The 21,933-nt window shown below is 35.1% G+C and overlaps 1 protein-coding gene across 5 annotated transcripts in view; it reads left to right on the forward strand.

Moving 5' to 3' along the window:
* The first annotated feature begins 34 nt into the window (after positions 1–34).
* Positions 35–21,933, forward strand: part of LOC136024959 (histone-lysine N-methyltransferase Suv4-20-like) — a 50,323-nt gene continuing 28,424 nt past the window's right edge. Inside the window, exons 1-2 of one of the 5 annotated variants that reach the window (XM_065700563.1) lie at positions 35–54; positions 19,277–19,530. In XM_065700563.1, coding sequence (XP_065556635.1) covers positions 19,409–19,530 — 122 coding nt within the window. In that variant the 5' untranslated portion in view covers positions 35–54; positions 19,277–19,408. Of the gene's footprint in view, positions 357–19,276; positions 19,531–21,933 lie in introns of all 5 variants that reach the window. The other 4 variants (XM_065700561.1, XM_065700559.1, XM_065700560.1 and 1 more) reach the window with 4 other exon arrangements.

Consider the following 21,933-nt stretch of genomic DNA (forward strand, 5'->3'; position numbering starts at 1 on the left):
CATCTTTTGCGCTGCATTAATCGAACTTTATACAAAAATAAAGGAAAATACAACGTACATATTTTATAAAAAATTAACCAAATTGTTTTTTGATTTCTTTCTAACTTTTGAAATTTTAAGTTGGAGTGCTAGCTTTATACCAAGTTTTAAATATTCTGGAACCTGACACAAGCGCAAAAAGTAAACATTTTAGCCTAAATTAGGCAGAATATAGCCTAGTCTTATTTATTTGTTGTATAGTAAACACTTGGGTATTTTCATATTTGTTTCTTTTTATACTTTAAGTATAACTCAGTGGATTAGCTGACAGTTGGGTTGAGTCTACTTACAGGACAGAAATCGGATTCGTGAGAAAGGTGGGCTAGGCTATAACTTGGGCTACTAGACCAATCATTCAATTCTTCATTCAATGCTTTATCCAAAGATAATAACCGCTGCTATTGCTATTCTATCCCTTTCTTCTTCCCCCCTCTATTAGGCTCAGGGTTGTAGCCTGCCTCCTCAAAGTACAAAGGATAGGCCTATAGAAAAAGGTTTGCTGATTTTGTGGGTTTGCAAATATTCTTGTATGCTTAATCCTTGTCAACTGTTTGTTTGTAACAAATAAAATAGCTAAGAAATAAACATACCCTTAGAATCAGAATTTATCCTGAATCCAAATATCACCTAACATTCATTTTCATATAGCCTAAATTGAACTTTACACCATCCCTTAATGTGCAAACATATACTGTGTATATGTGTTATGATACTTTTGTGTTATGTACTTTTGTATTTATGTGTAATGATACTTTTTATCATTTTGACAAACTGTTGGATCAAATTGAAGAAAATGAGGGGCTAGTGTTTATTTCTGTGCATAGGCTACCCTATATAGACTACAAATCAGGGTTGGGTATAAAAATACACATTAGAGGGGAGTATAAAGGTAATTTCCAATGCAAATAAATGCTATATTTGGATTAAGAATGAAACTCTGATCCTAAAAGTAGGATATGTATGTTTCTGTTACTTGTACATTCCTAAAAGCACTCTTCTTTACCTCCACCCCCCCTCCATCAATGTGAAAATCTAGCCCAAATCATATATTTTCTCATGTATTTTCTGTTTCTTGTTTTATCAATATTGATTCATTTAATGGGTATTAAGTTGAGACAAAAGTGTGATGTATACCAAAATGTGTTAGAAATATATAATTTATACCATTCATTTGTACATTAAAGGGTCTGGGGTTGAATTAAAGTGAAGCACTCTGAGAGATGAAATAACTAAATTTTTTAGGGTTTTTTAAAAGTTGCTTCAGAATAGCTTATTGTAAAATTCTACTTTAGCTATCTTGGAAAGGGGTTACATTAGGAAAAATGAAACTTCCAGTAATGAATCCAAACATACTCTGGGACAGTATTACCAAGCTTCCATGTGTTAAGCCTCTTCTGATTTCTGAGTCTTAGAAATTTGCCTACTTGACAAGTCTATACATATTGAAATTTTGACAAAACAGCATTTTATACTAATTTTCAGTTATCAGCTTCTTTTTTGGGTTTTAGTTTTAAAAATGCAATTCCTGTTGTTTGAGTTGAATTTTAAGCCATATCAGTGTTCTTTTTTTCTTTATATATATATATATATATATATATATATATATATATATATATATATATATATATATATATATATATATATATATATATATATATATATATATATGAAATTTAGAAAATGCATTTGTGATCTTTGAAACCTCATAAATTTAGACTAAGTAAAGCTGTGAAGTTGAAAAATGTTTTGTTGCACTTCATTTAAATGGAAGATATATCTTGCAAGGTTTCACTTTTATAACACAGAGATTTTTAAAGGTCATGGCCCTCCAGAAGGAGAAAGAGCAGAGGTAGTTACTTCAAAATACCTTCCCAGGACATACTTTAGTCCATAGACCCATACCTGAAAGCTTCATTTTCATAACCAAACCCCTTTCCAAGATAGCCAAAGTAGAATTTTACTGTTTGAGGGTAAATGTAGCCTACATATGACTCTCTTACTGACATAGGGACAGGGTGAAAATGCTACTTGATATTTTTTATACTCATTTCCCTTGCAATTGCACCCTCCCCCCAATGGTCCTAATATTGCCCTAGGATTTATATTTGTACAAATGATATTGAATATTCAACAAATCATAAATTCCTTTAGAATCAGATAATCTATAGGTTTGAAGATTTTAACATGTCAAGGATCCTGTTTACCAAAAAGAGCATCAATAGAGAAATTTATAATTTAGGACTATCATATACATATAATATTGAGAATTTATGATATAATATCATCAGGGGAGAGGGAAATGATTATTGTATTTAAAAAGAGTATGAAAAACACATTTTGTAGTGTGTTTACCTTTTCCCTTTGTCAGTAATGGAATGATTTACATTTGACCTGTTTGAGTAGCCCACTTTCATGAGCCTCTGAGTTTGTGTATTAATATTTTATCAAACATCACATGTAGCCAGTATAAATCACAAGATGTTGCATGTATCCAGATCATTCAAACAGTATATCTATGGCATTTTAGGAACAGCTAAATCAGTGTCTTCCTATCATCTAAACAGTGTCTTCCTATTATCTAATATAGGTTTGCTGATTTTACCTTAAATTGCAGCTTGGAACAATCTAAGGATTTTTCCTTGTAGAAACTTGAGAGTTGATTATACATGACACATAGTTGAATACATACACTTGACTAGTGGTTTGATGTTGCTGATTTGAGTGCCTCCCAGTTATACTTCCATTCTTTTGTTGACCATTCATTGTCAAGACAGTTCTTAAAGCTGGGTGTGATTTGGGCAGCAATGGTATCTGGCAGTAATTTGTTCTGGAGGTTGGCAACACAGTTGGTAAGAAAATGGGTGCATTTCCTCTTTGAGGAGAAATGCCTGGATAACTGCAAGTTATGTCCCCTTGTACAAGTGTCCTGAGACGCCAGAGGAAGAAGATCAGGAAGTGCCTTTGAATTATTAAGTTTATGAACCAGAATGGCATCACCCTGTCTTCTTCTATAAACCAGAGTTGGGAGTTTCAGCTTGCATAGCCTTGTAGGGTAAGGGAGCTCAAGCAGTCCACTCACCACCTTAGTGGTTTTTTTTGGACATCTTTTAGAATTTTAACATCTTTTTTGAAAAAGGGGGATGCAAGGACTATGCCTGTCTCAAGCCTTGGCTGAACAAGTCCTTTTTCTGCGAAAGGCTCAGAATTTTAGGAGAACAGGAGGAAATTGTTATTTTGTTTTATTTTATGAGCCCTAGTGATGAGCTAGCTGATGCTGCTGCCTTCTTTGTATGAGTGCTGAATTTAAGATGATTGTCAACAATTACTCCTAGGTCACATTCTTCCAACACCAGAGAAAGATTTTGACACATAGAAAGCGAGTAGCCAAGATTTTGCCCACATGCTAAGAGATCAAGGTCTTTCTGAAGTTGGGAAGTATCCTCAAGAGTGCTACCTGGACCATTTACCTTGGAGTCATCAGCATATAGCGTCATCCTGCTTTTAAGTGCTAGAGGAGCATCATTTATGAAAATATTGAACATGGTGGGGCCAAGAACACTACCCTGTGGAACCCCACTTATAACATTTTGAGAGGAGGAGAGAATAGGGTTGCCATCTGCATCAAACATTCTTACATGCTGAACACAATTCCTCAAGAAATCCAGAATCCATTTAAGAATTTTTTCATCCAAACAAGGAGATTATAGCTTAAGCTCAAGTCTCCTATGACAAACTTTATCAAATGCTTTTGAAAAATCAAGAAGGATCATGTCAACAGGGATTCCCAACTCCAGTAGTTTTGCAATATAGTCATATGACTTGAGCAGATTAGTGTCAACTGATCTGTTGCATCAGAAACGATGCTGAGATCTGTTGAGAAGACCATTCTGATCAAGATGCTCAATAACTGCTTTATTGACAATATGTTCAAGAAGCTTAACAACAACAGAGGTTATACTAATAGGCTGGTAATTTTCCACAGAATCTTTCCATCCCTTTTTGTGAATGGGGGTAATATGCGCCACTTTCCACTCTGCAGGAAGCTTTGAGCTATCAAGAGATAGTCTGATGAGCTTTGAGAGTGGGTATACTATTTCTGCTCTGCACTCATGCAGGAGACAGGGGTGTAGACCATCTGGTGCTGCAGATTTATTTACATCTAACAAGGCAAGCTGTTTCAAAAGAGACTCCTCAGTCAGCTCAAGAGGTGGCATTGGATTTGTATCCATATTCTTCCAAATCCTTTCAACTATAACAACACCATGTGCCTTGGCTATTCTATTTGTATATCTTACTCTATCCAGCATTTTTACTGATACTGCTACTCAACTAAATGAACCTATCAGATATATCAGTTTACAGTTTATGTAAACAGATATATTTACCAGTCTGGGATGTGTGCAATGTTTTTGGCCTGTACTGGTTGTCCATTTTGTAGGGTTTCAGTTGTAGATCATACTACTTGCTCTGGCATGACAGCTGCTTTATTTGATTCTGTTAAAACTGCTCATGGTGAAGAGTCTTGGATGCAAGCAATTCTTTGGTGCATGTCACTATTAGTTTCTGCTTATTAGCAATTGGGATGGGAAACCAGACCATCAACTGGGATGTACATACTGTAGCAGCACCCACTTGAAGTTGTTTCCAGTGATTTGGTTTTCTTCAGGGTATCTTTGACCTCACTCTCCTCACCTCAGACAGTATTAGAGAAATCTCTAATGCCACCAGATTAACCTGGTGGTACTTCAGGAGTCAGGGTAACTTCCACACACCATGGATTTCTATGTGTCCTGTCTCTGGCAATTTGCACAGAAAGACCTGTCAGGGTTCTGACAAGTGCACTTTGCCTATGGTATGAAAGTTCCACACTACTTAGCCCTAGACACCATATAGATTAAACTCCCCAATTCTCTTTCTTTCCCCTGGGGAAGATCTCTTGCTTAGTATGGGATTCTCTTCCTATAACAAGCTGATCTAATCTCAGCCTCTCTCTAGGCTTCAGACACTACCTGGGCTAATCAAAAAGTCAAAGATATAAAATAAAAGAGATCTTACTTTTCACCCAGAACTCAGTACAAGAACTAAAAAGCAAAACTCCTTGCCCCTGGACCAGCAAAGTCACATGGGTGCATCATGTTGATTCTAGCCAATCCAAACCCTCACTGGGTGCAATGTCAAGCTCAAATGAATTAACCTATACCCCTTTTCCCTCCCCATCAATTTCAACCGGAATTGCTGTCCAAAAATACATTTTTAACCAGGATGAGTCACCCTTGTAATTGCACTGTTACAATCTGTGAATTTAACTGTCCATGCAATCAGGGGAAAAATGCTATATTTATATATATATATATATATATATATATATATATATATATATATATATATATATATATATATATATGTATATATATATATATATATATATATATATATATATACTAGCTGTTGGGGTGGCGCTTCGCGCCACCCCAACACCTAGTTGGTGGGGGCGCTTCGCGCCCCCCCCAAGCCCCCCCGCGCGCGTAAGTCGTTACGCGCCATAATAGTTACGCGCCATTGTAGTTGTGTCCCTATGTCCCACCTGTGAATATAGATAGATATATATATATGGTTTTAACTACGTAAAACTTGCGAATATACAACATTCTTTGCTGTCCCATTGTCTTTGCATATAAATAGATTGTCAGGTTTACCGACTCTTGAACATGCAACATATAATGGTCCATGGGAAAACAATCTGTATTCAGATCTATACCTCATGATTCTAATGATTGCCCTTGAGCTTTGTTGATGGTGATTGCTAATCGACCATTCCCTGTCCCGGTGTCCCGGTCGTCATTTACATCCCCCTGTTTCCCCCGGTGTCCCCGTTGTAGTTGTGTCCCTGTGTCCCGGTCGTCATTTATATTCCCTGTGTCCCGGGTCCCGGTCGTCATTTGTATCCCGGTGTCCCGGTCTGTATATACATTCGTTTTTTAGTTTTGTTTTTCTCCTTTATTTTTTTCCTTTTTTTTTCTTTTTTAGCTTATTTAGATTTTTAGATTTTTTAGTTTTTTTATTAGTTTTTAGTTTTTTTTTCTTTTTAGTTTTTTTGTCCCGGTCGTCATTTATATCCCCCTGTTTCCCCCGGTGTCCCCGTTGTAGTTGTGTCCCTGTGTCCCGGTCGTCATTTATATTCCCTGTGTCCCGGTCGTCATTTGTATCCCGGTGTACCGGAGTTGTGTCCCTGTGTCCCGGTCGTCATTTATATTCCCTGTGTCCCGGGTCCCGGTCGTCATTTGTATCCCGGTGTCCCGGTCTGTATATACATTCGTTTTTTAGTTTTGTTTTTCTCCTTTATTTTTTTCCTTTTTTTTTCTTTTTTAGCTTATTTAGATTTTTAGATTTTTTAGTTTTTTTATTAGTTTTTAGTTTTTTTTTTCTTTTTAGTTTTTTTGTCCCGGTCGTCATTTATATCCCCCTGTTTCCCCCGGGTCGTCATTTATACTCCCTGTGTCCCGGTGCTTTGTTGATTGCTAATCGAACATTCCTTTTGTCCTGGTCGCTTTCTCTTTGAGTGTCGTCATTTATTTTTTTCTTTTTTAGTTCTTTTAGTTTTTACCTTTTTTAGTTTTTTTTAGTTTTTAGTTTTTTTAGTTTTTTACCTTTTTTTAGTTTTTTTAGTTTTTTTTAGTTTTTTAGCTTTTTTATTTTTTTTATTAGTTTTTAGTTTTTTTGTAGTTTTTGCCTTTTTTTTAGTTTTTTTAGTTTTTTAGCTTTTTTATTAGTTTTTAGTTTTTTTTGTAGTTTTTGCCTTTTTTTAGTTTTTTTAGTTTTTTAGCTTTTTTATTTTTTTTATTAGTTTTTAGTTTTTTTTGTAGTTTTTGCCTTTTTTTTCTCTTTGAGTGTCGTCATTTATTAGTTTTTTCCTTTTTTTTTTTAGTTTTTTATTGGTTTTTACCTTTATTTTAGCTTATTTTTCAGTTTTTTCCTTTTTTTTAGTTTTTTTTATTTTTTATTTTTTTTAGTTTTTTACCTTTTTTTAGTTTTTTTAGTTTTTTAGCTTTTTTACTTTTTTTATTAGTTTTTAGTTTTTTTTGTAGTTTTTGCCTTTTTTTAGTTTTTTCAGTTTTTTTTTTAGTTTTTTATTGGTTTTTACCTTTATAGTTTTTTTAGTTTTTTAGCTTTTTTATTTTTTTTATTAGTTTTTAGTTTTTTTTGTAGTTTTTGCCTTTTTTTAGTTTTTTCAGTTTTGACGTCACCTGATCCAGTTTTTTCAGGTGACGTCACCTGACACATCCATCCATCCATCCATCCACAGACAACTTATTTTTATATATATAGATATATATATATATATATATATATATATATATATATATATATATATATATAGAAAATTAATGATTGCCATGGAAAGGGAAGGGGATAATTAATAGAACCAAAATAAAGAGAAAAAGAAAGGGCTTTATCTTGAAAACAAGAACCAAAGGTTCCAACACCTCCCTCCTAAGATAAATGGCCACTAATCTTGTAGACTGGCTGGAATCTCATGCAACACATTAAATCATCACATATCACATAAAATCATATAACTCTCTTCTTTGGTTTATTGTTCTTCTTCTTATCCATTCCTTTATTTCCTTTTCCTCAGTGATCCTGCTGTTTGGGGGGTTTTCTGCATTTCCAAGTAATGTGAGGTACAATGGACTCTTTACTTACTTTACTTTGTCTTTTACTAGCCTCACTTCCTCTTTTGTTGAAAATAGTTATATGATTTTGTCTTCAGGACTCTCTTGACAGTCAAAAAACATGTTGAGGAGAGCCTTATCTGTCAGATTTTCTGTGGGGACTAGGGGGGTGATGCAAGGAGTAGAGGTTTTATTGCCTCTGTTAGATGGCAAATATTAGTGGCACGTTAATGGATTTTTGCTCTGCTTGTAGATACTATAGGAAGTGGTTGAGGTTTTGGGCTTGTTGTAATGACTCTTTCTTTTCTTGAAGGTTGTCCTTGTTGTATGCAACTCCAGATGTGGCTAGAGATAGATTGGGTTTGTAGTAGGGCCATGTCAGAAGGCGAATGGGTGCAGTGGGGGAAGGCAAGGAGTAAAGTAAGGATGAGCAGGCTTAGCCTGCAGCCTTTGGGCATTTGATATGCAAATATGGGATAATCTAGTTCTAATAAAGATGGATGGTCAGGCATAGCCTCCTGTCATCCTACGTGTTCCTGTCCTTGATGGGTGGTCTTGGGTTCTACTAGTGGCTTGCATTGAGGCATGGGCCCTTGTTGTACCTTTGCCCTTATGATGAGATGGGAGTTGGCGTTTTTAATTGGATTCCTCCTTCAACACCAAACAGCTACATCCCTCCACCGATTTTTTTCAGGATTTGATGCATACTGAGTAAACATACAAATTCTTTTAACTGGTGGAACATTTTTTTCACTGTAAGATGGTTGCAGTTTTTGTGGAAGGGCTTTAGTAGTTCTTGTAGTCTACCCTCCAGTGGTACAATTTTTCACGAAATTATGTCTGTTTTGAATAGTGTATACCCTGGAATGAGCACCCCCCCTTCACTACTTAGTCTGGCATTATTGCTAGGTTTTTTGTCACTCTGTTACTAGAGGAATTAGGTCTTGCTTGCTCCAGTACTTTATGCAGCTAATAATGGTTGTCGCAAAGGCTTCATGCACCTCATTCTTTGTTGGCCGCCTCTTTTCCGAGAATATTGAAATCTATTTAATGGAGGAAAAAAAATGTTCTGTTTATTTCCCTTTTTGTCCTTTCGCCCCCTTTTTCCCTCTACAGTCAGGACATACCATCAGCGTTCCCGTTTTCTCTACCTGGTCTTGTCTTTGTTTCAAAATAATATTCTTTTAGGCATAAAGCCCACCTTGCTTAGCATCGGTTATCTGATTTCATTATATTTAGCCTACCCAATGGTTTATGATCTGTAACAATTGTAAATTTCCTTCCATATAGATAATAGTCAGGTTTCTTTAACTGGGTTTACTGTTGCCAAATATTCTTTTTCAATAATGCTGTAATTTATTTCTGCTTTCGTTAGTTCTTTGGATATAAATATAATTGGGTACTCCCCGTTGTTAAATTCTGGGATAACACTGCCTCAAATCCATAGTCTGAGCTGTCTATTTGCAGTGTAAATGGCAATGAAAATTTGAGCTCCGTAGTACATTGTTACCACAGAGGGTGTTTTTTAATACATTGAACACTTGTTGTTTGTTTCCATTCAGTTTAATGGGGTCTAGGACTCCCTTTTTTGTCAAATCTGTAAGGAGTTTTGCTATCGTTGCAAAATTCGGTATAAATGTTTGATAATATCCTACTAGTCCAAGGAACGACCCAAATTTTTTCTTTGTAGTTGGAGCCATCGTGTTTTTAATTGCTTCCGCTTTTTCTTTTAGTGGCTTAACACTTCCACTCACAATTCTGTGACCGAGGTAATTAGTTTGTCTTTGTACAAGTCTACATTTCTCTACATTAAGAGTTAACTCTGCATTCTTAAGTTTCATAAAGACTTGTCTTAAGTATCAAATATGTTCATTAAATGTTTTTGAGAACACTACAATATCATCTAAATATGCTCTCGTGTATGGTAATACTTTCAAAATGTAATCCACTAATCTTTGAAAAGTTGCTGGTGCTCCTTTTAGTCCAAAGGGTATATACTTCAATTGATTTAATCCAAACGGTGTGACGAAAGCCGCTTTTTTCATTATCTTTGGGATGTATTTTTAACTGCCCGTAACCCTTTCTTAAATCTAAAATTGATATAAATTCTGCCGTTCCTATTGTTTCTAGAATTAAGTCCTTTTTCGGTATAGGGTATGCATCTGATTCTGAATCTCCGTTTAACTTTCTATTATCAACACAAAACCGAATTGACCCCTCTTCTTTAGGAACTAACACCACTGGTGTTGCGTATTCTGAATTAGAATGTTCTATGACTTCTAACTGTAGCATTCTGTCTATCTCTTTCTTCATTTCTTTCCTTTAGCTTCCGGAATTAGGTATGGTATTGTTTGATAGGCTTATTGTCTTTTGATGGTATTCTATGTTCTATTACATTTGTTTTTCCTATCTTATTGTTTAATACCCCTGAAAGTTTTTTAAGTAATCTGGTTAATTGTTTCTTTTGTTCAACATTTAAGTATTTTTTCCTTCAAAATTCTATCCATTCCATCTCTCTGCATTTTGGTGGGGTCTATGATTTCTAAAGGGGTATTTTTCTCATCTTTTTTAGAGGTCATAATCATCAGGCAACATTTTTGGGCATTTCTGTTGCTTGTACTTGTATTTTCTGTATCAAATTTTCTCAATAAGTTTACGTGGTAAACTTTTTCTTTTTTCCTTGCTCTGTCTAATTCTATGACATAATTGACATCATTAATCCTCTTTTTTATTTTACATGGCCCTTTCCATCTTGTCTCCAGTTTATTATTGCCCTCCAGTTGCAGTATTAGGACTTCATCCCCTTCTACGAATTCCCTCATTTGAGTCGACTTATAATACCGAATTTTTGTTTTTTCAGCGTACTCGCCTTGTGCCTGCTTGGCAAGCTCATGATATTTGTTTAATTTTGCCCTTAGCGATAACAAGTGTGTTACCACTGTTTCTTCATTTTCCTCACCATCTTCCTATGATTTCTTTAAAATATCTAATACCCTCCTAGGGTTTGTCCCATATAGTTATTCCAAATGGCAAGAAACTTGTAACTGGGTTTAGAGTTTCTCTATGTGCAAAAAGGACATAAGGAAGTAATTTGTCCCACCAGTTTATATCATCTTCTACAAACTGTCGCAGCATGATAATTTGGGTTCCGTTAAACTTTTCTGTCACTCCATTTGTCTGAGGATGGAATGGGGTCGTTAATTTTTGCTTAATGCCAAGGATTTCTTATAAGTTCTGAATATATTTGTGTTGCGAGAGCAACACTTTGGTTTTTTTCCCGTTTTTTTTTTCTATGTCGCCGATGTTGGCTTATTCCTGGAACGTGGTAAGGGTCTAACCTGTGTGGTTTTTACAGAAAGTGTGGACCTCAGGTAAGATTGATGAATATGGCATTACATTTTGGAAAGCTCCGCAGAACTCTTGCCTGGGGCCAGGCATTACATTTTGGAAAGCTCTGCAGAACTCTTGCCTGGGGCCAAAAAGGATGGTTTTTGCTTGTCCACGAGCCAGAGCCTATGGTGTGCGAAGTGAAGTGGAGTTATGTAGCCTATGTCAGAGAGGAGTATCTGAAGTTGTGCAGCCAAGCTTTCGTTTCATCAAATCATGTTTCTGCTTTCGAGTGGAAAGCTCCGTTCTAGCAGGCAAGCAGGCAGGCACCACTTTCAAATTGAAGATGGACTAAAATCTATAAGTGTTAAATATATGCGGCAGTTACCCGTCCCCACAGCCAATATATCTTCTTTGAGTGTTAAATAGAAAAATTTACAGAAGCAAAAAAGCGGCATTTTCCCACTGGTCCGAAAGTGCTGCCGTGCTTTTCGCTGGGTTTATCATTTGTTTTTTCGGACTTGGGATTGAGGTAGAGAGATGTTATCAGATGTACCTCTTAAAAGTTCTCTCATTGCTAAAGAAATTGGAGCTTATCCTTTGCTCGTTTCTAAGTGGTGACGTTAGAAAGTTGGCCTACGGCAAAAAAATCAACTTTTGAGCTAAGACAGACATAATTTTTTTTTTCGACGGCAATCGATAGCTCTTGATGAGCTGATCAAAGTATATGTCATCCATTTTTTGATACAAAAATTCCTTCATGAGATATACTAGTTTGAAAGTTTCAAGGGGTTGACAACTTCAATAGTAGGGTACACACTGAAACCAAAAATAGACCGATACCAATTGTGAGACAAGTAGAGGACTTGTAAGCAACAGTCAGCTGTTAGACCATAATCATCTTCGGCAATGAGGGGTTTGCAACTTTTGCTAGTTGGCGTACCTATTGTTTGTTTCCGGTGTATTTGATGGTAAGACCAATTTGGTTTCAGTGGTAAGTCATGCAGGGGACTTGTAAGCAATAATCGTCTGTTAGGCTACAATTATCTTCAGTGAAGAGGGGTTTGTAACTTTTGCTAGTTGGTGTAGCCTACTCATACTCACTATAACCTAGAATTAAGTGTTTACACAACAGGTACAAACGATAACGTAAAACAATGAGGTAGTTTCGTAATAATTAGTGTCACCTATGGTATTTTAATCCTGAAAAGCTACGGATAGCTTTATAATACCAACTAGATTATATAAGATATTGTTCCAAGTTTTCATCCGTCACGATGTCTACGATTGAAAAGGATAAAGTTCAACTGGCTGCAAAGTCTATTGTTGTTTTTTTCAACGCTGAGGAATAGCCTTTGATCATGTGATTACTGATCGCGTTCTTCTTTGAACATAACGTTTTAAAAGCTTCGATAGGCTGACAACTTCAGCGTTTAACCGATAGTAAAGAAACAAAACCAAAGTGTTGCTCTCGCAACACTTTATTCGGCGAAGCCGGAGAAAGGTTGCCGCAACACTTCACGTTGCTTAGGCACGTAGGTCTAGTTTGATATAAAGTTGGTTCCATTGTCTGTTAAAATTTCCTTTGGAATTCCGTGACGTGAGACGTATTTTGCTAATTCTTCCGCAATTTTCAGTGACTTTACAGTTCGCATTGGGGTGGATTCTGGGTATTTTGTGAGTTGGATTTTGGGAGTTGACCTACAATGTCGATTGAAATCCTCTCAAAAGGCTTTCCAACTTTGGGCATTTTTTTCATTGGTACTTTTTCATTTGGCTTTTTACACGCGATTAATTGACAATCTGCATTTTTTACAAAATAAATAAATATTTTTTTCTCATTTCCTTCTACCAGAACTGTTGTATGATTCTATCCCTGGTTTTCTAGGCTCCCAAATGTCCTGCCATCAGGCTCGAGTGCACTGATTTTATTATTTCAGTTTCCAAGTCTTTTGGTACCAAGAGTTGTAATTTATGTGGACTATCCTTAATGTCTAATATTTTGTAAAGTAAGTATCCCTTGACACAAAATTGTTTAGCCTGCGAAGCTTAATACTACAACAGGTATTTTCTGATTTTGTTACAGTCTTTATCCCTCCTCTGTAATTCTGCAAATTTTTCTGCGTCCATTGCTAAGCTTTCTATTTGTTCCTTTTTTGTTATCTTGTTATCTGTGTTTTGGGTTTCTTGTTTCTTTTTATGTTCTTTCTTTTCCTGAACGTTTGCTTTTTTGTTTTCCTTAATTTTGTATCTGTTAGAAATATGTCATCTGCGAACTGGAATAGGACTTCTTCTTACGGATTTTTATTTTCTTCGATTCTTAACTGTTTTCTCCCTATTTCTTTGCTCTTGCTCCTTGTTACTGCGTTACTTACTTTCATTATTGGCATTATTTTTATGGCTAATAGGTTTTATAGTATGTTTAATAGCCACCAGTCCTACTTTTATTTTTTTTTTCATTTTTTTGTATCGTCCTATCCGGTTCGCAGTTTGAGTGTTACATATAATGTTGGGGGATTTATGATTTGGTCCGTAATAGCATAGGGCTGCAATCTTGTCTGAGTAGTTAATATCTTTTTCATCGAGTAGGTCAGTTCGTACGTATGTTTTGTTGCTACCTGAATCGATAACTGTTTCTACCATCTTTTCATTGAGCTCCCTGTCCAAATGCAAATGTTCTTCCATTATTTGGACTTAACCCACGCGTTTCGTTTAGTCGGTGGGTTCTTTTTTCCATTTTCCCTACTGCTACTACTACTACTATACTACTAACACCTCACCGCAGCACCAAGCCGCCTGAGGCCAATACAGCTATGCACGCTCCTCCTCCAACCTAATCTATTCAAGGCGTCCCTCTTTACACCCTCCCAGGAGCTTCCCATTTCCTTTAAATCTTGCCTAGAGAAATTTCCTACGGATTGTTCTGGGTACCCGGCTTACTGACCGTATTTCAAACATTGGGTTGTACAAAAAATGTGGTCCCACTTTCTAGGGCTATAATGAAAGAAAGGTTGAGATGGCTAGGCCACGTTCTGCGGATGAAAGTATTTTCCCTAGATTTGTCATAATTGCTCCTAGTCCAGGGGAGGCTTGTTTTCCCTCTGGGATTATCATCCTTTGTCTTGTAGTTATTTTTGTATCTTTTAATTGCGTCATGGCAGTCTACTGCTTAATGTCCCCGTTTGTTACAATTAAAACAGGTAATATCATAATATTCCTGCTTTTGGCTGTTTTTTCTAAATTCTTTGTTCGGGCAATTTGTGGAATAATGTCCAATGGATTTGCAATAGTAGATTGTTGCTTCCGTTTGTTTTTGCCATGTTTGGCTAACATTATTTTTATTTTCAGTGTGCGGGTATCCGTTTTTATTATCCCCTCCTAGCTTTGTCCTTGATAGAAATGCCTTCTAATTTCTGTGTGCCTGTCTGGTAATTCTGTAATTTTTTCTATCGTTTTGGGGTTCTTCTCTTTTAAGCACATTTTCATATTTGGATACGTACTTTCTAAAAACTGTTCCGTTACTGTTTTTTCTATTACTTCCATGAACTTTTCCTTTATCTCTTTCGGGTATTTTAACATTCTATAATTTTCTAACTCCTAGCCATTGTAAACACATCTTTTATTTTGTACCCATATTCCATGTATTTTCTCGCTTTTTTTATTCCTTCTGTCATTATATTCTCTTAACTTGTATTCTGAGTCTGTTAATTCTCTATTTCCTGGTTTTTTATCTGTATTTTTTTCTTACCTGTAACTCCACTTAAATTTGCATGACATCTGAGGAGTGATTTGGTTTTATTTTTTGCTTATTTTCATATAATAATTTTTCATCGTGTAGTAGCGCCTCTATTTCTATTTCATGTTATCTCATATTACCGGGTGTGCTCTTTCCTGATTGTACTCCCATATCTATTTCCTTTATCCCATATCTTATCCCAGACTAATAAAATAAAAGATATCATAGGTCAACTGCTCCCCATAAGCTAGACGAAAATAGCGACGAAGACCACACTGCCTTTCCATAACAAACTGCCTTTCCCTATTGTCTCTATGTTGTATTTGTTTGATATCTTATCCCTTTTTGAATCTGCAGTATATTCTTTTCTCTCTCTACAGTTCGTGCCGGAAATCGTCCTATTCTTGATTTCGTTTTGAAGTTCCCCCCTTCACACGTGTCAGAAATGTTTATTTCGCCCCTTGAAAGATATTTGGTTCCACCTGATGGTGAATTCCCCAGGGTACTTCTAGCAGGAGTCGCATATAAATGTGAATCTGAAAAAGATTTTTTTCTGGCTCACCTCGATAGCTTATCTCGGATTAATATCTAATTCTATTAAACTTTTTTTCCCTGACCTTGTGTTCATCTTGTCTCTGTCTGACATTATTTCAAGATTCAGCTACTAACTATTTTTTCAATTCAAATGACAACTCTCGAAAGTTAAACTTTGGTGTTTCGTGAAACTTGTTATAACTCAATTTGCCGATTTTGGTCACAAGGTAATTAGTCGTGTTTTATCTTAATTCAAATGACTAATTTTGTGTGGCTAGGCTATGCCCATGCAGCCTTTAATTTGTAGTATTTTAATTACCATTTTCTTTTTCTGTACAATTTTTAAAGCATATAGCTTACACTGTAGGCTAATTTCCCCTGTATTTTCGGCTTCTTTTAGCTATCTCTGATAGCCTTCATTTAATCGCTGCAACCAGTGTAGGTTGGGGGGGTTCTCCCCTTCTCTGCCGTTATTGGAGAAATCTCTAATATCACCAGAGTAACCTGGCGGTACTTCAAGAGTCAGGGTAACTTCCACGCGCTACGGATTTCTCTTTATTTGCGATCGCAATGTGTCCCATTATTTGATGACTCTGGTAACCATGTTCTTCCTTACTCTATGCATGTTCGGAGTGGAGTTCTTCAGGGAAGGGTTTTTGGTCCTACACTATTTAATATCTTTATCAATGATGCTCCTTCCATTATCAGCAGTATATCAACTCTTTATGCAGATGACCTGAAGCTTCTTGGGCCAGCTTTGTCCCGTGAAGATCATGTCCTGCTACAAAATAATCGTCAACTGCTTGGTCAATGGGCTGAGGGCTTACTTCTTGAATTCAATGTTGCCAAGTGTCATATCATTCACTTTGGCAAACTGAATCCTTGACGCTCTTATTTTTTTCATTTTTCATCATCCCCCCCTCTCCTCTGTAAATAATGAGCAGGATCTTGGTGTCTTTATTGACAATGAACTTAAATTCAGCACTCTTGCTAAGAAGTCTGCTGATGTGGCTAGTTCAACCATGGGAATGATTAAGTGTACTATTTCCCCTCCCATATTTTAAAAAGGATAAAATTTCTTGAAGATACGCAGAGGCGTGCCGCTAAAGGAATATCTGGCATGTGGGAGCTTTCCTACCCTGTAAAATTATCAAAGCTGAATCTCCCTACACTTGTTTAGAAGAGATATAGAGGGGTTGCCATTCTAGCCTACAAGCTACTGAGGGCTAATACTCTTTCAGCATTATTATAACGAGCATTCTCGTGCATGATTATGAAACGAGAAATAGTGATGATATAACTATTGAGTCAACAGATACAGATAGATCAGCATTTACGGTAAGATATATGAGTCCGCTTATTTAGAATAAAGTTGTCAGTGAGTATTAGGACGGCTGAACACCTGCTTTCATTTAAGAAAAATTAAAAGAGCATTTGTTAGAAAGTACTAAGTTTTTTAGGGGGGAGGGAAGGGAAGGGGTCTGTGGAGTGTGGTATAGGGCGATTTTTTTTTAGGGGAGGGGGTTGAAAGATTTTTTTGGGTGGGGGGAATTGAACAATGTTAGAATTGTTTAAATGAGAGAGATTGATTTGAAGTTTGAGTTCATTATGGCTATGTTGTGATTTGTAATGGAATCTAAATTATTTCTTGTTACTGCCGTGTGTCTACAAGACTGTAAAGTTTTTCTTAGCGCGGCAGCATTTTGTAGAAGGTGTGTTTTGGTTTTGTAAATGAAGAAATAAAATAAATAAAAATTCCCTGCTGTTGGTACCAACTTAAGAACTAGAGGTCATCACCCGAAACTTATCAAACAGTCTTTAATATCTAGAGTCCGCACTCAATTCTTTTCATCACGCATTGTCAACAGCTGGCATAAACTATATAATGAAATAGTTACTGCTGAATTTGTTGATGTTTTCAATGAAGGCTAGATGCAGAGTGGTCTTCCAGAGAGTGTAAACTTGATTGGGATGCTACTGAACATGAAACAACACCTGGTCACTAATGAGATTTATATACAACTCAAGTCATCATTCTGGAGCTCTACAAGGAGAAAATCTTAGATCGCTCCTAACTGCAGTTTAAGGTACTCAAGTTTTTTACCCTTTTCTCTAGAAAATGGATGGTTCTGCAATGATTATTTTGGATATGTTAATGATTAAATTTGTCTATGAACATTTGGTGCCAAGAACATTTCTGTACCTCAAATTCCAAGGTTCACCTTTTTTATATCTACTAGGCTAGCCCCTTCCGACCTTTCATAATAATTTATTTGTTACCCGCTTGTTTTGACAAATTAAGCGGAGTAAAAACATTAAGGAAAGAAAAACGAAATAACACAAACAATACAATTAATACAGTCTAATCAAAGGGTGGTAAGGGCCCAAGCGTTGACAGGCCTCAGCACCTAATCTAGCATAGAGTTTTTTATAAACGAAAATAATATCAGTGGCACAAAACTTTCTGATAATCTTCTGATTTCTATAAGAACGCGGCAGATACAATAAATATTTACAATAACGAAAATACATAACTCTTATGCCCTGCAAATCTTGATTATTAAACAACGGGCGCAAACCGGAAAGAAACAATATAGAATGATCGCAATATGTAGAATAAAGTCTGGATAAAGCCTTTCGTGAAAATCTGCCTCGGTTCGGGACAATTTTCGCGTACCCTTTTTTAAGTTTACTTTTAATATCATTTAGCCCACAGGATCGAAAAGCTGATAAAGATGAATAAATATTAATACCAAGCCACCGAATCGAAGAAACGAGCTTAACTGAAAAATAACCACAATCAAGATCACTACTTTGATGCTTAGCATTAAAAACTAAATATTCACATTTTTCAGTATTAAGTTTGAGGCCGATTTCCTCAAAAGACTTAGAAACAAGCTGGGTCGACTTAATTAGGCTAGATTTAGTGCGGCTGATCAAAAGTAAATCATCTGCATATGCAATGTACGAAAGATTAGTTAGGCCTAAAAAACATGATGGATTAATACGTGGCAAAACAGAATAAAGACAAGCATTAAAAAGATAAGGGGATAAGACTCCTCCTTGCCTAAGACCAGAACGGATGGGGATATTACCAACGTAGGTGTCACCTGACTTGAGTCGAACATATGAATTAGCATACCAAAAACGAAGAGTTGATATAATAGACACATTAGCACCAAGTTGAATTAAAGAATACCAAAGTTAGCTATGGCATATTGAATCAAATGCTTTTGAAACATTGAGTGCATAAAAATGAACCTCAAAACCATTTTTATGCGCTTCAAGTAATAGCGAAACTATAGCACGATGAGCATGTTGGCATCCTATATACGGCTTAAAGCCAAACTGATTAGACATATAATCTACATTAGACAGGAGATCAGGGAGCAAAACATATTCAAATACTTTATTTAAAGTACAAGCAACCGTAATAGGCCTATACGAAGCGCAACTAGTTGGGTCCTTACCGCGTTTCAAAATTGACGTAATGTTACCAACTAAAAAAGAATCATAGGGCCTAAATGAGAGAATTTTGAGTTCTATTGTCGTTTTGGGTCTCCCTGAGCTTGAAGTAGTAGGAAATGACCTTTTAATCCATAAAGTAGTACACAAAATAAGGTTTTGAATTTTTTATCTCCTCTGATATTGCTTAGGGTAAAAAAAATGGCATACTAAATGACACAGTTTTTTGGTTATGACTTTATTTTCAGTTTCCTCAAATCTGAAATTAATAGGAAACAACCAATTAATTCAGAAAATATAATAGAAACTAAGGTTTAAGCTATCCCCTTTTTTCCTTAGAAAAAAAGAGTACTTCTGTATGGGTGATTTTCAGAGATTTGTCTGAAAGTTTGGTGCCAAAATCACTTCCATTGCTCAAATGTAAAAGTTTTACTTCTTTCCCTATCTTTACTGGACTATTGTTGAAAGCAGATTGCAAGTGATGTTTTTGTTTTACTTTTAGAAATCATGTACTCTATTGAAAAGAATAATGCCTCTTGGAGATGATTGATTTGTTCTGGACGCATCTTTGTTTTTCATTACTAGATGGTTCAGAGTTAAGCCTGAAAGATCAAGGTGCTCTTCTGCTACCAGGATGTCATCTTCATTGAAAACATCAGGAATGACTCCCAAAGAGCTATCTGAAAATGATGATATAGCCACTGGTCTTGTTTTGGACCCATATTTGGGTGTTATGACTCATAAGATGAATATAAGGTTGTTTATTGTTTTCTTTTTTTGTAACTATTGTCTTTTCTACAAGGAGACATTAAAGTTTTTACTTCTTGGGGTGGATATTAAACTAGTGTTGTCATTTTGTTTGGTGCTCTAAATATATTGCCCTGTCTATTGCCTTATTACAAGCCATTTTTGTAGATTTAGACCTACCAAGAGAAAAATTGTTCTTAAACAATAAAGTCTGTAATAAAAAAAAAAAGCTTTGTCATTTGTAAATAAAATTTAATGTGTGTTTTAAGACAAAGTTTTTACTTCTTTGGGCAGCTATTAAAATAGTGTAGCCATTTTGTTTGGTATTTTGAATAAATTTCCATCTCTGCCACGTTACAAGCCTTCATTATAGATTTAACCACTCTAGAAAAAAATATTTAAGTTGCAAGCCTGTAATAATAACACAAAAAATGTTTAAAAGCTTACCATATTTAAAAGCTCACCATTTGCAAATAGAATTTTTTTTTTTAAAGCTTACCATTTTCAAATAAAATTTAGAGCCCCTCTGTCATATTAAAAGCCATCACTGTAGATTTAACCAAACTATACAAAAAAAAAGAAAAAATATTTATATGCAAATCTGTAATAATAAAACAAAATTTTAGAATGGCTCACCATTTGCAAATATAATTTAGAACTTCTTTGCCACATTACAAAACATTATTGCAGATTTAACCAAACTAAAAATAAAATTAAATTGTAATTCTCTTATATTAAATAATTAAAAAATTAAAAAACGGTTACCATTTACAAATATTATTCAATGCAAGTTCTTGGACAATGTTTTTACTTCTTGGGCAGCTATTAAGCTAGTATAGCCATTTTATTTGGTATTTGAATGAATTTCCCTCTCTTTGCTATGTTGCAACCTGTTGGTGTAGATTAGCTGTTATTTGAAGGCATTTGTAAACAAAATGTAATGTGATTCTTTGGACAAGGGTTTTGCTTCTTTGGGTAGCTATTAAACTAGTTTACCTATTTTTTTTTTTTTTTTTTTTTTTTTTTTTACTAAGTCTCCCTCTCTGCTGTATTCCACTTTGCTATTGTAGATTTCACCCAACAAAAAAGAAAAAAAAAAGAAAAAGAAAAAAAGAGTTTCTCTTCTTTGGGCACCTATTAAACTAATTTCGCCATTCTGTATTGTATTTAAATAAATCTTCCTCTCTCTATCACATTATTAGCTGTTATTTTAGATTTATGGTATATGACTAGTTTTATTACGGTTTTATGGCTAAGGTTTCTAAATGTAAAACTAAATTTCAGTATGGCTTATTTTCATAAATTATTTAAATTAAAATCTATCGTTTATCATTTCAATTAAAATTTACCAAGTATTTATTATGGTTAATGTTTCACATGGCTATGTTATATGGCTAGGGGCGTAGCTAAGGGGGAGGGAGAAGGACTCTCTTCCGCACAAAAAAGTTCATTGGAACTTTGGGCGTCTTTGGTGTATTAATTTAACTTATGTGTCTGCATTTTTGGCACATTCTTGAATACCTCCCAAACCCAAAACCCTAGCTTTGCTCCTGTACATGGCTGATGTTACATTGCTAGGGTTTTATGGCTAATGTTTCCACATATAAGACAATATATTAACTAATAATTTCAGAAAATTTAAAACATATTATGTTATTCCTTTTCTCCTGAATATGTTTTAAAGCAAAAGTTAACAAGTTTGTATCGACAATATTTTGGTAATTAGTTTTAAGTCAAGAAAGAAAAAAAGAGCAAAAAAGAAAATGAAAAATTTCGTTTTTTTCGATACTGTACATCCATCATTAAAAAAAATAATCAAATGGTATGGTTTCCAATTTTAATTTAGTCATTAGTCATCATTAGATAAATTATTTTAACAAATGTATTAGTTTTCTGATGTCTCATTCAATTCGCTGTGCGTCTGGGTGAATTTTGAAATATAGTATATGTATTCCTGACATCTATACAATTGATTTTTATTCAAAATTATTTTTACTATTAGTAGTAAATTGGCCACTTAGATTAGAGCGTCGCTGTTTACTTTTTAATTTAAAGTTGACAAAATAATGGATTTTGTGAAAATTCCTAGAAGAAGGGATATACTCAAGCAGTTTTGCTGAAGAAAAAATCTTACGGTCTATATATTACGTATGCATAATATTTTTGGCATATTTTTTGTTGTTGTTCAATATTTATAAGCTTTTAACGTGTGACTTCAAGCTTTCTATTATTTCATAGCTTATATTAAGCTTCATTCATGTACCAAAATTACTTTTTTTTATTTGCTTTGTTGTTTTTAGAATGAATACATTGAAAAGATGCAAGAAAACATGAGAATATAAGAACATTTTCCAGTTCTGCAAGCAAATTAAGATTGTTCTCCAAGAAAAATTCTAAGTAATAACATAGTTC

This window comes from Artemia franciscana, chromosome 3 (genome assembly GCF_032884065.1).
Source record: "Artemia franciscana chromosome 3, ASM3288406v1, whole genome shotgun sequence".
Classification (NCBI taxonomy): Eukaryota; Metazoa; Arthropoda; class Branchiopoda; order Anostraca; family Artemiidae; genus Artemia; species Artemia franciscana.